The sequence below is a fragment of the Chiloscyllium punctatum genome, chromosome 11 (genome assembly GCF_047496795.1).
Source record: "Chiloscyllium punctatum isolate Juve2018m chromosome 11, sChiPun1.3, whole genome shotgun sequence".
Lineage (NCBI taxonomy): Eukaryota > Metazoa > Chordata > Chondrichthyes > Orectolobiformes > Hemiscylliidae > Chiloscyllium > Chiloscyllium punctatum.
In genome coordinates this window covers 27,652,943-27,671,058 of record NC_092749.1, presented here as the reverse complement: position 1 = coordinate 27,671,058, position 18,116 = coordinate 27,652,943, and the positions used below count along the sequence as shown (strand labels likewise).

The window sequence follows — 18,116 nt, the reverse complement described above, 5'->3', positions numbered from 1 at the left end:
GCAATTCTGGTCTCCCTCCTATCAGAAGGATGTTGTGAAACTTGAAAGAGTTCAGAAAAGATTTACAAGGATATTGCCAGGAGGATTGTTGCTATAGGGAGAGGCTGAATAGGCTGGGGTTGTTTTCCCTGGTGCATCAGAGACTGAGGAGGGACCTTAGAGGTTTATAAAAGCATGAGGGGCATGGATAGGAGAAATAGACAAGGTTTTTACCCTGCAGTGGGGGAGTCCAGAACTAGACAGCATAGGTTTAGAGTGAGAGGGGAAAAATTCAAAAGGGATCTAAGGAGCAATTTTTTTCACTGAGGGTGGTGAATGTATGGAATGACCTGCCACAGGAGGCTGGTACAATCACAACATTTGCAAGGCATCTGGATGGGTAAATGAATAGTAAGGGTTTAGAGGGATATGGGCCAACTGCTGGCAAATGGGACTAGATTAATTTGGAATATCTGGTTGGCATGAACAAGTTGGACCAAAGGGTCTGTTTCTGTGCTATACATCTGACTCTAGATAATTCCCTAAGGCATGATGGAATCTAACCCAGTATACTGAAGGAGGGGATTGTTGAGGCCTTGACACAGATCTTTGTATCTTGTTTAGCTACAGGTAAGGTCCCAGAAGACTAGAGAATAGTCAATTTTATTTTTAAGAAGGTCAACAGGGATAATCCAAGAAATTATAGGCTAGTGAGCTTTACATCAGTGGTAGGGAAATTATTAGAGAAGATTCTTAGGGACAGGATTTATTTTCATTTGGACTTACTAGGGATGGTCATCATGGCTTTATGCAGGGGAGGTCTTGTCTCATAAATTTGATTTGAGTTGTTTGAATAAATTGTAGTCTGATCCAGAAGATTAAGTCACATAAGATTGGTAAACTGGATACAAAATTGGCTGGTCATAGTTGTTGAGGGTTTTTTCCTGACTGAAGGTCTGTAACCAGTGGTGTTCACAAAGATCAGTGCTTAAAATGTAGGGGGGCTGAATAATAAGTTTGTAGACAACAAGAAAATTGGAGGAGTTGTGGATAGTGAGAAAGATTGTCAAAGGACACAGGCGAATATAAATCATTTACAATTGGACTGAGAAACGGCAAATGGAGTTTATGCTAGACAAGTGTGAGGTAATGCATTTTGGGAGATCAATTGCAAGAGGAAAGTATACAGTAAATGGCGGGACCCTTAGGAACATTGATAAACAGAAGGATCTTGGGATGCAAATCCATTGGTCCTTGAAAGTGGCAACACAAGTGGATAATTTGGCAAAGAATACGTATGGCATTCTTGCCTTCATCGGTTAGGGGATTTAGTGTAAAAGTTGGAAAGTCATGTTGCAGCTTTATAAAATTTTCGTTGGGCCACATTTAGAGAATTGCATGCAGTTCTGGTCACCACCGTGCAGGATGCCAAATTTTTGGAGATGGTGAGAAAATAGTGTACCCACTACTTTTTTCCTGGATTTAAGTTTATTAGCTATAAGTAGAGGTTGGAGAAATTTAGTTGACTTTCACGAGAGCCTTGAAGGCTGAATGGAAACCTGATGGAAGGATATAAAATTGAGAGACATGAATACTAGGGAGCAGAGATTTAAGGTGAGATGGGAAGGTTTAAAGATGTGAGAGGTAAATTTTCTTACATGGTGGGATAGGTAGCTAGATCAAGCTGCCAGGGCATGTGGTGGAAGCTGATAGCAATGTTCAAGAGGAATTTAGACAGATACATAAACAGGCAAGAAACAGATGGAAAAGGACCATGTCTAGACAGATGGAATTAATTTAGAATGGCACTGTGGTCAATGCAGACATGTTGGGTCAAAGGGCCTGTTTCTGTGCTGTACAGTTCTTTTTTATCTAGCTTAATCTTTACATTTACATGATTCACAGATGTGAACACGTTCTTTGTTGTAAAAAAAATTACTATTTTAAGTGAACTTTGTGAAACGTGGCACAAAACGTAATCTCAACATTTAAAAGTCCAGAACCGTGTAACCTTGAAACCTGAAAAAGTTACAAGGGTGCACGGTTTGAGTCTTGTATTCAGTGAGATGTAAATATATCCTCGTGTACTACTGTAGAACCTTTTTAAACTTGTTTTGTTTTTTTGGTAGCATATCCGTGTTGGCTGGGAGATGCTTCTTACTACAATTGCCAGATCCATGAATGAAATTGAGACCCAGATTTTAACTAGAGATGCTAAAGGAATCACCCAACAACAGATGAATGAATTCAGATCTTCATTCAGCCATTTTGATAGGGTACAGTGTTCCTTTTATCAAGTGGTCTTAATAAATATGTTCAACATCTTTTCGGAGTAAATATTGATTTTATGATGACATCTGTCACTTTTGCATCCCATGAAATAATGTATCATCCAGGGTATCTTGCTGCTCCATCACAGAAGTAATGATAGACAAACAGGAGAACTAAGTGGAAATTCACCTCGCATTGTAACCTAATTGATTATTCTGATGTTTTCAGACGGACAATGCACCTGATTAGCCATCAAGAGTGCTGAGACATCGTTTACAGATTCACAATTACTCAACTTAATCATTTTAAAATTGTGTACATTTTGTATAATGACTACTCAGTAAAAGAGAACTAGCGAAGTCTGCTGTAGAGCCTAATTTGTGTTAATACTTTTAAAATAACCATTAGAAAAATCAAGTTTTAGTATTCAGGTTAATACGTTAGCCTCCAGTTGCTTTTAAGAGTCATGGATACAGTGCGACTTAATTCAGATCAAGTGTCAAAAATCATTCCTTTACTATTCATATGTTAGCTGTGCTTACTCGGTCATCCCTAGCTTTGAAATGGTATGAAATTTGCTGTAAATGCACATAGCTAAAGCACCTAATACCTTAAGATAAATAATTTGAAATTCATGCAGCAGTTTATTCTGATTTTATTTCTAAATTAAACAGCGTTCCTACTAATGGCATGGTGCTTTCTCCACTGAAATGGCATTAATGTATTAACATTCTTTTGTTGAAGATACGCTAAATTTATGTTGCTTACTTATTTTTCTCCGCTTTCTTTTAAACCTACTTCTGAGAAAGCATGGTCTATATATATATTAAAAATAAAATACAAATGAGACTATGCAGGGAAGCAGCAGGAAAATGGAACTAAAAAGTTGCTAATTGCAAGAGCCAGCAGAGGTGTACTTGACTGAATAGCCTCTTTCAATGCCTTAAAGTTCTAAAATGCCTCTAAATTCCTTAAATAAGGAGAGAGTCCATTGCACTGGCTCAATTGCAACTGATCCCTCCCACCGGCACCTAGGTCAGAATTTCCATCCTAATCGAGATGTGGGCAGGTATTTGCATGTTAAGTGCCCAACCTGGGTTCATAGGTAACATTAAATCAAAGCTGCTCAACAAAGTTTTTTTTTAAATTAGCTTTTTAGTCATTAGTTCCAAAAGAAACCTTTGTGCTTCTAGAGAGGGTAATTGATCCCCTCCTACATTAATTACCTGATAATGATGCTAATGAAGGTTTCAACCCTTTCAAATTACTTCAGAGACTTGCACCAAATTTCAACTGGTAAAAGTGATATTAAACCCACAAGGAGAGATTACACAAACTGGAATTGAATTCTCTAATAATTAGGAAAAAAGGGGCAATTTGATGGAAACTTTCAAAATAACATGGGGTATTGAGAGAATAGATAGAAATCATTTGTCAATTGGGAAATCTCGGGAGACATAATCTCATGGCTCTATTCCAAAGACTAAATTAGAAAACACTTTTACTTGCAAAACGTAGAACTAGTTTGGAATTCTCTTCCAAAAATCACAAGTTGATGGTAGGCCACTTGTTAATTTTAAATCTGAGATTGATCATTTTTGTTGATCATAAATATTAAGGGATATGGAATAAAAATGGGTGCATATGGAGTTAAACCATTCATGATCATATCGTCATGATAATGAATGGCAGAACATGCTCAAGGGGCTGATGCTATGTTCATGGCAGCTCTTTCAGGTATTCATAATTTCTTGAGTGGTTTGTGATCATTGGAATATTGGAACTTAAAAGACCAGTATAAACTGGCTAGAATCCTGGGAAACTCCTGTCCAGAAATCAAGTTTCTCACCCTTGCCAATCCTGGGATTTTTGAGGCCTGTGAATCCAGAATTTTTTATTATTTATTATCTAAATGCAGTCAGGTTTAATTAAAATGAATTTGATTAGCAGTGACACTGGTATAATAACTGTTGCACTTTATGCTTTATTATATAAAATACAGCACATTTTAATCCAGATGATTGTTGTTTACTTAAAATAAACTACATTTGCACTAGGTAGGACATAACGACTACTCTACATCCAATTAATAGGTATTTCAAAAACATGTTTTGATATGCTTGATATAGATGATGGCTAATAAGTATTGAGTTCTCATTAACACTAAGTGAATGATTTGAAGTTTTAATCATGTTTGGTATTGTGTATTTGTAATTAACAATACGCATTGTGCAGATTGTGTACGTTTATTGCATGCTGCAACTAACTTCTGTGCGATGTTAGGATGATTCTGGCATACTGCAACCAAAGGATTTCAAAGCCTGCCTCATCAGCCTTGGACATGTTGGAAATGATAAACAGGTACTAACTGGACTGTGCTGTGTTTATTTTCTGCATATAAGTAAAACTGTGCTAAACTTCTCTTTATTTTCTTTTCCCTTTTCAAATTTACAATGTGGTCATGTGTCTTTTTGTTTTGGTCTGTCAATTTTTGTTTCCTCCTTTTGCTTCATGTTTGATCTATGATCGTCTCCTTCCTATTTGTCTGATTTTACCTGTGTTAGTCCTTCCCCCTCCATTTACAACAACAATGCTGTTTCTGCTTGCATTCCACCTGTCTATTTGGAACGACTGAATCTTTGCGACTTTAAACAATCCTTTTGACTATGGCTACGGGTTCTGTGGGCCACCTACTGATATGCTTCCTGGAATCCCACAATTTTTCATCTATGCCTATGCTGATCTGCTCAATAGAAGAAGAATGGGGCGATGGAGCCAGATGATCTCAGAGCTTGCCTCATCTCCATGGGCTTTGATTTGGTATGATAGATGCATGTTTAATAAATCTGAGATTACTATTCATCTGTACTAGTAAATTTAATACTGTGCCTTAGCCCATGATTGCAGTAAACTAACTATTGATTGCCATAGGGCAATACCATACAGAAGAAGACTGTTCTCTGTTTGTATAAAGTTAAAAAATCACACAACACCAGGTTATAGTCCAACAAGTTTAATTGCTCTGAAAGCTAGTGCGCTTCCAATTAAATCTGTTGGACTATAACCTGGTGTTGTGATTTTTAACTTTGTAAACCCAAGTCCAACACCGGCATCTCCAAATTGTTCTCTGTTTGTGTTAGTTCTCTGAAGAAAAACTATAAGCCCAGCACATTCTTCTTCCAAAGTTATTGAAGACTCCAATTCAATCACCCTTTGAGGTGATGTATTCCAGATGATAAATAGTTCTTCTACACCCGTGCCCCCAGACCTCAGCTTTTCCTACAAGTATTTCAAAATTGTTTACAAAACCTTCTAGTAATATAGTTTCTCCTTATCAGCTCTGCTAAACTCTAAATGCTCACATTTTATGTAATAATAGCAGTCACTATCTCCTCTGTGGAGTTCTCATGTGATTACTACTGCAGGTTATCATTGTAATGTGGGGTTTATCTAAAATATCATTGATAATCTGAACAGTTTTCATTCCTTTGAACATTGATAAAATAATGCAACTGAAATTGCTCCCACATTGGAGCATTGTTACACTTTAGTGAGAGATTATCCAAAAAAAGATATCAAGGCTTTGCTAATTTCCTCATAGTATTGAATCTTTGATTTTCTGATTAATCTTTCACATTTGCACATTTCCTTCTATAGGGCGAAGCTGAGTTTGCTCGGATCATGAATTTAGTTGATCCAAACAATACTGGCCTGGTGTCGTTCCAGTCTTTCATCTCCTTCATGACCCGAGAGACTGCTGAAACAGATACAGCGGACCAAGTTGTGGCTTCCTTTAGGATACTGGCTGGAGATAAAGTAAGTTCTGAGTTGTTTTTTGAATTTAATTTTAAAATGGTATAATGGAATATTTCCTTATCTGTACTGCAACCTGAGGCCTTATTCATGAGTGCTGCCTAACAAGCCAATATAATGAATAGGTAATTCTACAGCTAGCTATCTATTATGTTGTATAAGGAAATGGTTTGTGAATTATTGGAGACATGACAAATTTAAAGTGTCTGACAAGAAGAAATTTAGAAGAATCTTAAAAACTCTAATGATAACATTGGGATAGAAATTTAAACGGTGGAACGTTTCAGAGAACACTTCAGAGAACACCTCTGGGACACCCGGATGGACCAACCAACCCAACCACCCTGTGGCTCAACATTTCAACTCCCCCTCCCACTCCACCAAGGACATGCAGGTCCTTGGACTCCTCCATCGCCAGACCATAGCAACACGACGGCTGGAGGAAGAGCGCCTCACCTTCCGCCTGGGAACCCTCCAACCACAAGGGATGAACTCAGATTTGTCCAGTTTCCTCATTTCCCCTCCCCCCACCTTGTCTCAGTACCAACCCTCGAACTCAGCACCACCTTCCTACCCTGCAATCTTCTTCCTGGCCTCTCCGCCCCCACCCCCACTCCGGCCTATCACCCTCACCTTATCACCCTCACCTTAACCTCCTTCCACCTATTGCATGTCCAACACTCCTCCCCCAAGTCCCTCCTCCCTACCTTTTATCTTAGCCTGCTTGGCACACTTTCCTCATTCCTGAAGAAAGGCTCATGCCCAAAACATCGATTCTCCTGCTCCTTGGATGGCTGCCTGACCTGCTGCACTTTTCCAACAACACATTTTCAGCATAGAAATTTAAACACCAATTTCACCAAGATGTATAGCACCACACAGAGAAGTTTATTTTAAAAGTTATGCAAGAGGCCTCATATTGGGTTTTGGAAGGCTGGAAAGCACCATTTGCATATGAAGAATTAGGCAACTTCCATCTTTTTCTGATCTTATGTGGAATGTGGGTGTCACTGGCTGGCCAGCATTTATTGACCATCCCAGTTACCCTTGAAATGGTGGTGGTGAGCTGCAATCCAGGTACTGTCAGTTGACCCACAGTACCAGAGGGAGGAAGTTCCAGGATTTTCACCCAGCTACATTGAAAGAATGGTGATATGCTTCCAAGTCAGTATAGTGAATGGCCTGGAGGGGAACATGCAGATACTCGTGTTCCCATGTGTCTGCTGCCCTTGTCCTTCTCGATGGAAGTGGCTATGAGTTTGTAAGGTGCTGTCTAAGGATCTTTAGTGAATTTCTGCAGTGTATCTTGTAGATTGTATATATTGCCACTGAGTGTTGGTGGTAGAGGGAGTGATGCTTGTGGTTCCAGTCAAGCAGGCTGCTTTGTTCTGGATAGTGTCAAACTTCTTGAATGTTAATGGAGCTGCACCCATCCAGGCAAGTGGGGAGTGCCTCCATCACACTCCTGACTGTGTCTTGAACATGATGGACAGGATTTGGAAAGTTGGGAGATGAGTTTCTCACCACTGTATTCTGAGCCTCTGACCAATTCTTGTAGTACTGTTTGTGGTGAGTCCAGCTGAGTTTTCTCAATAATGGTAATGCACAGGATGTTGATAGTAGGGGATTCAGTGATGGTAACACCATCAAATGTCAAAGGGTGGTGATTAGATTGTCTCATTATTGAAGATGATCATTGCCTGGCATTTGCATGCTATGAGTGTTACTTACCACTTGTCAGTCCAATCCCAGATTATAAAGCATTTGAACATGACTGCTTCAATATGTGAGGAGTCATGAATGGTGCCTAACATTGTGCAATTATTGGCGAACACCCGTACTACTTAGCTTATGGAAGGAAGGTCATTGATGTCTGGAGCTTCTCCAGATATGTCCTGAAGCTGAGATGACACCATGTTCTTCCTATGTGCCAGCAGAGAGTTTGCCCCGATACCCATTAATTCTGGTTTTGCTGGTCGAATGCAGCCTTTATGTCAAGAATTGTCACACTCGCCTCACCTTTGGAATTCAGCTTTTTGTCCATGTTTGAAGCAAGAATGTAGAGAGGTCAGGAGCTGAGTGGCCCTGGCAGAACCCCAAACTGGGCATCAGTGAGCAGATTATTACTAAGCGGTTGTTGCAGGGATAGTACTGTTGATGACAGTTCCTTGGATGTAGAAGGTGGGAAAACACTCAGAAAACAAAACTACCATTTTGATCATGACTAGAAACACAACTTAAAGCTTGAAATATATAACGTAATAGAGTTTGCTAGTTGACTGAATTTAAAGCTTCATCAGAAGAATCACATAGAATATTGATGTAGTACAGAACATAAGTGTATAGATTAGTTTTATATTATGTAAGTATTCAGGTTTTTAATCCATCAGAATTTTTAAACAGCATTGATTTGATGAAAAACTACAAGCTTGAAGACAGAAGATTACAAACAGTGTTACAGTGTAACAGATTGAAACAGCTTAAAGAAATGAGAATAAATACATTAAGAAGAAATGAAAGGAGAAATAATATTTCAAAAAAGTTTCATTGTTGCAGATGGGCCAGGCAGGGCACAATACTGAACATCTTGGAGAGGCTGATTACTGATGTACATAATTGCATGAAAATTAACAGCGAGTTTGAAGCCAAACAATTAATTCACAATTCGGTGCGTACTGTAAGATATACTAGACATGTTATAAATTAATAAAATTTCATGAAAGGCACATTCTGTTAGTGAAGTTCCAACAGGTTGAGAATTACTTCAGTCTGAAAACAAAGAAAAATACTGAAAGGCTAAGATGCAGCAGAAGAGTTCAGCATCAGGGGAATCCCAAGATGGATGTATTAAATGATCTCTACAGATCTCTATCGTGGAAAACTATAACTACAGAATTTGAAATCAGAATTCATAAGAGAACAGAATTGTTGGAATATTTTAGATTTCTTAAAGTCCAAGGAAGATTTCAAATTTGGATAAAGCCATTCAAATCGTGCTGGAAGTACGAACAAGACAAACAGATCCTGAGAGGAGATAGTCAGTCCTACCTCAGGAGAACAACATAACCTATTCATTTCATAAGGCATGCACAGTCTAAAGAGGCACATGACAAGCCACAACAGAGATTAAGACAATCAGCAGACACTAAGAGGCAATGTTTTCAAGATGAAACAGTGGAACAATGAAATCTCATATGACCCACACATGACAACAGAATACAATATCTGTAAAACTGCAGGCGCCTTCCAGAAGATGTGCAGAAGGAGGATACCATACGAGAGCAATAAAAGCTGAATATATACTCATACAAAGAGGTTAAGGCAGTTAGAACAAAGAACGTTACAGCACAGTACAGGCCCTTTGGCCCTCGACGTTGTGGTGACCTGTGGAACCAATCTGAACACTCTTCCATTTTCATCCATATGTTTATCCAATGACCATTTAAATGTCTATAAAGTTGGAAGGTCTGCCACTGTCGCAGACAGTGTGTTCCACGCCCCTACTCGGAGTAAAGAAATTACCTCTGACATCTATCCTATATCTATCACCTCTTGATTTAAAGCTATGTCCCCTCATGCTAGCCATCACCATTCGAGGAAAAAGGCTCTCACTGTCCACCCTATCTAACCCTCTGATTAACTTAATATGTCTCAATTAAGTAGCCTCTCAACCTTCTTCTCTCCTATGAAAAAAGCCTCAAGTCCCTTGGCCTTTCCTCATAACACATTCCCTCCATACCAGACAACATCCAAGTAAATTGCCTCTGAACCCTTTCCAAAGCTTCCACATCCTTCCTATAATGCGGTGACCAGAACTGTACGCAATACTCCAAGTGCAGCTGCACCAGAGTTTTTTACAGCTGCAGCATGACCTCGTGGTTCCGAAATGCAATCCCTCTACGAATAAAAGCTAACACATTGCATGTCTTCTTTACAGCCCTATCAGCATGGGTGGCAACTTTCAGGGATCTATGTACATGGACAGAGAGATCTCTATGCTCATCTACACTAGCAAGAATCTTACCGTTAGTCCAGTACTGTGTTCCTGTTATCTCTGGTTTGTTGCCCGTGTCACGTGCTAGTGAAGCAAGAAATATGGAGAGAGAGGAGTTGAACACGTGGCTACAGGGATGGTGCAGGAGGGAGGGTTTTGGATCCCTGGATAATTGGGGCTCTTTCTGTGGTAACTGGAACCTTTACAAACAGGATGGTCTTCACTTGAACCAGAAGGGTACCAATAACCTGAGGGGAAATTTTGCTAATGTCTTCAGGTGGGTTTAAACTAATTCAGCAGTGTGATGGGAATCAAAATTGTAGTTATTGTATGTGGGAGGATGAGAGCAGTGAAGTCAGAACTAAGATTTCAACATTGCAAGAAGGCATCAGCAGACAAGAAGTTGGTTTGAAGTGTGTCTTCTTCAACACCAGGAGCATGGGTTGATACTTGGAATTTCGATGGTGTGGCCATTCCAGAGACAAGGGTAGAACAGGGACATGAATGGTTATTGCAGGTTCTGGGATTTAGACGTTTCAGTAAAAACAGAGAAAATGGTAAAATGGTGGTGTGGCACTGTCAGTCAAGGACAGTATTACGATTTGAAGACTCCTCTGCTGAGGTAGTTTGGGCTTAGATTAGAAACAGGAAAGGAGAGGTTACTCCTTTGTGAGTTTTCTACAGGCCTCCAAATAGTTCCAGAGATGTAGAGGATAGGATAGCAAAGGTGATCCTTGATAGGAGTGAGAGTGACAGAGTAGTTGTTATGGGGGTCTTTAACTTTCCAAATATTGACTGGGGATACTATTGTTCAAGTGCTTTGGATCAGTCGGTTTTTGTCCAAGGTGTGCAGGAGGATTTCCTGACACGGTATGTAGACAGGCGAACAAGGGGCGAGACCACATTGGATTTGGTGCTGGGTAATGAACCCACCCAGGTGTTAGAATTGGAGGTAGGTGTGCACTTTGGTGATAGTGACCACAATTCAGTTACGTTTACTTTTGTGATGGAAAGGGATAGGTATATACAGCAGGGCAATAGTTACAGCTTGGTGTGAAGGTGGGGGGCGGGGGGGGAGGCAAGGCAATTATGAAGCGATTAGGCAAGATTTAGGATGCATAGGATGGGGAAGGAAACTGCAGGGGATGGGCACAATTGAAATGTGGAGCTTATTTAAGAACCAGCTACTGCAGGTTCTTGATAAGTATGTACCAGTCAGGCAGGAAGAAGTTGTCAAGCTTGGGAGCCGTGGTTTACTAAGGAAGTTGAATCTCTCTTCAAAAGGAAGAAGGCGGCTTATGTTAGGATGAGATGTGATGGCTCAGTTAGAACATTTGAGAGTTAATTCTGGATTAGAGGTGCTGGAAGAGCACAGCAGTTCAGGCAGCATCCAAGGAGCTTCGAAATCGATGTTTCGGGCAAAAGCCTTTTTTACCATTTGAGAGTTAAGGCTAGCCAGTTAAGACCTAAAGAGAGAGCTAAGAAGAACCAGGAGGGGACTTGAGAAGTAATTTTCAGATAGGATCAAGGAAAACCCGAAGGCTTTCTATAGCTATATTAGGAATAAAAGAATGACTCGGGTAAGATTAGGGCCAATCAAGTGCAGTAGCAGGAAATTGTACGTGGAGTCAGAGGAGATAGTGGAAGTGCTAAATGAATGTCTTTTTTTCTAGTGAATACTGATGAAAAGTAATGTGGTTAAGGAGAATACTGAGATGCAGGCTACTAGCTAGATGGGATTGAGGTGCATAAGGAGGAGGTGTTAGCAATTCTGGAGAGTGTAAAAAGAGAGAAAACCCTAGGCTGGTGGGGATTTATCCTAGGATTCTCTGGGATGCCAGGGAGGAGATTGCCAAGCCTTTGGCTTTGATCTTTATGTCGTCATTGTCCACAGGAATAGTGCCAGAAGACTAGAGGACAGCAAATGTTGGTCCCCCTCCCCGGTAAGCTTTTAGAATGAGCTGCAAGTTTTGGTTCATTAATATGTAAATCCCAGAAATACTTTTAAGTCACGTTCTCGAGATTAATGAACCAAAACCTGCAACCCATTCTAAAAGATGAAAGACTTAACAGCAATCTAGGCTTGTTCAATGTATCATTTCAGTTGCATGACACTAATCTTTTCCTATAAATTCTGTGTCTGATAAAGGAGCAGCACTTCAAAAGCTAGTGCTTCCAAATAAATGTGTTGGACTCTAACCTGATGTTGTGTGACTTTTAACTTTGTACATCCCAGTCTAACACTGTCTGCTCTGCATCTTGTGATGTAATAAGACTTCTTATTAAGATTCACCAGTCTGACCTCCATCACTGACAGTTAGAAAGCCTTTAGACTTGGAATAAAGAAAGAGAGTATTGGAAGATCCACCACCCAATGCCTCATATAACAGATCATATAATTCAAACCTTAAGTCCCTGGAATGTGGTACTTAGCTTTAAACAAGAGCAATTAAGATACATCTTTACAACTTCACAGATTTACTAAGAAGGGTACAAGCACTGTCCTTTTTGGTCGATATCAGTAAAATTATTTCTTGAAGAAAACAGCATCTTCGAGGTCTTGATCAAATATTGTTCTGTGGTGGGGAGGGGTTGAGATGAAGTATATTGGCTTTCTGTTCATTCTGATAAACGAATTCACAGCAACACTGACAAAGGACATGTAGGTGTTGACTTCCTTATGAATTCTGAGGGGAATATGAGAGATGTCTATGCCTAAAATGCTTTAAAAGTATTAATACTTTGAACATTAGCAAAATCACATTTTTTGTTTTTTATACAGCCTTACATTCTAGCTGAAGAGTTGCGCCGAGAGCTGCCTTCCGATCAGGCTGAATACTGCATTGCCAGCATGCCACCATACAGAGGGCCCAATGCTGTTCCAGGAGCTCTGGATTATGTCTCATTTTCAACTGCTCTCTATGGTGAAAGTGACCTGTGAAAAATGGTGCAGAGTCTATTCATTCTTGCCAAAGCCTGGATATTTTAGAGATTAAAAGTGTAGAACAATAAACAATAGCCTTGAATGCAATGTTAGATGCGGATCTTTAAAAATGATGCAGAGCTGTGTGTGGCACCAGGAAAAGATGATGGAAGTACCATCTCCTTGTATGAATTACATTTTAATACACATTTTTTAAAAATCCATCAGGAATTCGTACTGAAAACATATGTCACTGCAAAATCTGATAAATAACCCATTTTGTTTTATAATCTGCACAATTACTATTGCTTGGTTGAACATTGACTTTGTACGTAAGTTACTGACAGGATCTTTTGTGAGCAGTTTGTAGATCCTATTACAGTATTTGTAAGGAAAAGCTCAAGCATTCCTGAGTTACCAAAGAAAATGTCACAGGAATGTGTAGAATCAGAAGATATCATTGTGGGCCAATTCAAAATACAAAAAGAAACATCCAGCTCTTTAGATCTCTGGCCACCGTAACAGGTTTCTCTATCTGGTTCGTATTTGAATATGCAAAGGGTATTCACCTGCATGAGATCATGTAAAGTCTACTCACCACCATGTTTGTAAAGTAATTAAATTTAAACTGTCAGAGCTAAAGTCCTTACTCCTTTTTGTCATGTTTAGTGATCATTAATAAAATTACCACTTTCAACTTATTGATAACTTTTTAAGCTTCTGAATACATCTAATATAAATTGATAAATTGTCATTGGGGTGGTCTTTGTAGTGTAACAGTACAAAAAGGAAGATAAAAGCAATTCAACAAACACAGGCTTGATACATTTTCCTTTATGAAGCTATTGTAAAATATAACAATTGACATTTTTACCACTGCTGATGTTTGAAATATTATTAAAATATGTACTTGCTAAACTGACTTTTCTCTTATTTCATAAGAACATATACTGCTGTGTACTCACAATATATACAATAGCTGATGGTTTGCTCCAATCCAGACCATTAGAGTTAATTACTGAAAGTTATAATAAAGTGACAAAAAATTGTTTTATTAACACCAAGATTTATTAATGGCAATGTTAACTGTTGAGTTTGTATGAATTCTGATCTGATTTGTGAATGATGTACCTTGTCAGCTGAAATGAAAAGCCAGGAATTACCTGAGCTGCTCCTGCCACTTCATAGAGAAACCCACTGACAAGTGAATTGGGTTTTTTCCAAACTTCCAATGATATACAGCACAGTGTAAAGCTTTAGTTCAGTCAGTTATGCCTTTTCACAACTGTGCTAGGAGAGAACAGAAAGAAGCATGAGACAGCAGGAGACACTGGAATTGTGGTAACATTGGTTTGAGCTTCTGATATAGTGATATTCTGGAGACATGTTCAAATCCCACCATGACAGCTGTAGGAATTTAAATTCAGTTAATTAACTTGAAATTGAAAGCTAGTTTCAGTACAGTGGGTCTCCGATTTACAAATATTGGACCTGTGAACACAATCTGAGAAAGGGGTTTAATTTTAAAGACCTGACATGCAAACCTTTCCTGTACTTATGAACGGTTCCTTTATATTGTCATGCATTGTGTTCTGACTGGTGGACAAATGGACTCTAGAAAAGAACCTATTTGCAACCTCAGGACTAACCGTTATGGTAATGATGGAACTGTCACAAATTGTAAAAACCTATCTTGTTCACCAATGTCATTTTGAAAAGGAAATTGCTATCCTTTCCTGGTTTAACCTCACTCATGGCAAGATGGTTGACTCTTAACCGCCTGCTGAAATGGTCTAGCAAGCCACTCATCAGAGGTAAGTAGAGATGGACAACAAATCCTTTTGCAGCAATGCCCATATCTCATGAAAGGATATATGAAGACGAGCAGCAACCAGATGTCAGAAACCATATGATCAAACTATTGTAAGCCTATGTTCTATCAGGCTGTTCTTCAAGTTCAAGGCTTGCTTCTACTCCAGTTTGATGGGTTCTGAGATGACTGACTTAAGTCAAGTAGTGATTAAATTTGGGTAGATTAGATGTTTTGCAGGCTTCTGTGCTGTCTCTGACACCCCAACGTCACCACTGTTTGTACCTCACGAAGTCTCTTGACATGTTGTTGTATGTCTTTCCAACTTTCTTCATTTTGGTCAGTTGTAAACCAGATATTGAACTGATTGACTTCTTTGGGGATACTTTGAGGTCATTTATCTATATAGTTAGTTTTGAAATAGCATAAGCTTCCTGGTTAAAATAAATTGATCCTGATCTTACTCTTATTATTACAGAGGCTATCAAAGATTATGACAGGGTAAAACTGAGTTTTCTCGTTTGCACTAGTGCCGTTTAGAAATCAGGTGGTTTTTGACAGCGATATGCTGCTGCTCATTACAGGTGTGCTAACACAGTCCTCTGCAACAGGGAGTCTGTTTAATCATTACATTGACAAATGTTAGTATCTGTATGTGGTAGCCCATAATAAAAATGCAGAATTGGACATTCCAGAGTAAGTGAGATTTCAACTGAATAATAAGTGATAGTCAGGAGGTCCGACAGCACCTGTGAGAAGAAAGCAGAGTTAATATTGCAAGTCTGGTGACTCTTCTTCAGAATTGTCAGATGAACTGGAGAATTAAGGGAAACTGGGGCAAGGCAGGACAGCTCTAAGACCATGTGAGGCAGTGCTGATGCAAAGACACAGGTCGAGGACATGTATATGGTAGGTATGGATTTCAGGATGTGGCAAGAACAGCTGTCTGAGGAACTTTGTACATTACGGAGATATGTGATTCTAGGTAGATTTGAAACATGAAGGATGAAACTTCAGTCAGAATTCGAATGGGGTGAGTCTGGGCAGGAGGCAATCACTGAGGAATGAGAAGTAGCTGCCTAAGCAAATTTTGGCAAAGACTTTGTGAAATATTAAGAAAGAAAATGAAAGAATTGATGGTGAACAAGAAAAAGGTTAAAATGGAAATCCTGTCAGAGAGGAGCAGAATGTCTTCAAGATGGGCATACATAGAAGAGATGGGGCAGTGAGTTAAGCACTCAACAAAAAAAAACCTGTGGATACTGGAATCTGAAGCAAGATCTGAATTCAGTTCTGATGGAGTTACTGGGCTAGAAATGTTAACTCTGCTTTCTTTGTATAGGTGCTGCCAGATTTGCTAAGCATCTCCAACATTTTTTTGTTTTTGTTTCAGAACTTCAGTTCTTTGTTTTGTATTATTAGGTGGAAGTTATTGCTGAACAATCTCTCTGATCCTGAAGATTAGACATTAAAATGTGGATCTTTGTTCTGAAAGTGAACTGACATGGGGATAAATTTTAGTCCTTGTCAGTGTGCCCAAGTCATTCCAACAATATTTCAAGTGTAAATGTCCTGATGGGGCATAAGGCAATCCGGGTGTCCAATTAATGGGCTTCAGCATTTCTCATAGTGCTGATAGAACACGTAGCTTGTTAGAAAGCCAGGAGCTGGAACACTAGGAAACTGGCTATGCCCCATAACACTAGATGTAGCGCATCACAATCAAATCCTCTACAGTATCATATGAACTTTCTGATATGCAGCAATGAAGCTGATAGCTGGGCACCAATTTGCACTAGTTATGGTTCATCAAAGCGGAAGATTAAATGTTGCACCCTCCATTGGACAGTCCCTTTACCACATTCCTTTGTGAACCTTAACTGGAAATGAGCTAATTTCCTGTTAGCTGCTAGCAGCCCTTTGAAAATTTTAAATCCTCTGGGGCACCTGTCAGATCTTGAAATAAGCTTGAGGTACAGAATTTTTAAATTGTGCCTACCCCCATCTCATCCCTTGGACTGTTTGAAATCCAACCTTGTGTTCCTTGGTGAGAATTCTATGGGTATATAAATAAGTGGTGAAAAGCGGAATAGGACTGATTAGGGACCAAAAAGGGATTGACAGGTGGAGCATAGGTGAGGTAATAAATTAATAGTTTGTATCTGTCTTTGCCTAGGAGGTGGGTAGTACCCAGGCCATAGTGAGAGAGGAGGAAACTCTATTCGAAGGTTCTAAATTTGAGGAAGGAAGATTAGTACTTAAAGTTGACAAGGTACCAGGACTGGATGTGAGGCATCGAAGAATATTGAAGTGAGGGTGAAAATTGCAGGATCACTGGCCATAATTTTTCAGTCTATCTCAGACTCTGAGGAGTGCCAGAAAACTGAAGAATTGCAAAGCTCTTGTTCAAAAAAAGCTTATAAAGGTAAGTATCTGTGTCTGTAACTTGACCTCAGGCTCAATGACTCTTAGCAAAAACTCCTTGAGCTGCACACACAACTGCTACAGACATGTTTCTACATATGATACTGGCATCACAATTTCACACGTGTTGCAGCCACAATACATCCCATGTGTTGTCATTTATATTGCATTTTAGTTACTTTTACATGAATTACTTAAATTTTAATTTTTTTATTTAATGCACCAAACCAAGTTTGTATATGTATTCTTACAATTGGGAAACCTGCACTGAAATTTTATCTCCTGTACCTAACTTAAGATTAGTTAAATAGGCAATACAAACTTACGAACATACAAATTAGAATCTGGCCCCCAAGCTTACTCTGCCATTCAATAAAATCAAGGATGACCTGTTTGTGTTTTGAATTCCACACTTCCAAGCATTCCTGATAATTTTTGATTCCCTTGCCTAACAAATAAAATAACCACTGCTGCCTTAAAATATTCAATGGTTTGGTAGAGTTCCAAAGTGTCTCAACTTGCTGGGAGAAAAATATTTACCTCCACACTCTCTCTTGAAAGAGTGACCCCTGATTTCTGGACTCATCCACAAAAGGAAAACATCATTTTCATATCCACCTTGTCAAGAATGTTTGGGATATTACAAACTTCAATCAAGTCCCTGCTCACTCTTGTAAGTGCCAATGAAAACAGGTCCAGTCCTTCCTTCATAACACAAACCACTCTTTCCAGGTATTAATTAAGTAATCCTCCTCTGAACCATCTCCAGGACATTTACACTCTTTCTTAAATAAGTAGACCAAAACTGCAAACCATATTTGAACTGTGGTATTAGCAATGCCCCACATAACTGAAGCATAATATGGATACTTTCCCATCATGAGTGTGCCTAGGACCAGAGG

At 39.2% G+C, this 18,116-nt stretch overlaps 1 protein-coding gene across 7 annotated transcripts in view; it reads left to right on the top strand.

The window, feature by feature from the left end:
• Positions 1 to 13,898, top strand: part of LOC140482857 (alpha-actinin-2-like) — a 114,086-nt gene extending 100,188 nt beyond the window's left edge. For 4 of the 7 annotated variants that reach the window (XM_072580553.1, XM_072580558.1, XM_072580556.1 and 1 more), the window contains 5 exons: positions 2,109 to 2,255; positions 4,534 to 4,611; positions 5,005 to 5,070; positions 5,908 to 6,066; positions 12,840 to 13,898. In XM_072580553.1, coding sequence (XP_072436654.1) covers positions 2,109 to 2,255; positions 4,534 to 4,611; positions 5,005 to 5,070; positions 5,908 to 6,066; positions 12,840 to 12,998 — 609 coding nt within the window. In that variant the 3' untranslated portion in view covers positions 12,999 to 13,898. The other 3 variants (XM_072580559.1, XM_072580554.1, XM_072580555.1) reach the window with 2 other exon arrangements.
• Positions 13,899 to 18,116: the final 4,218 nt, after the last annotated feature.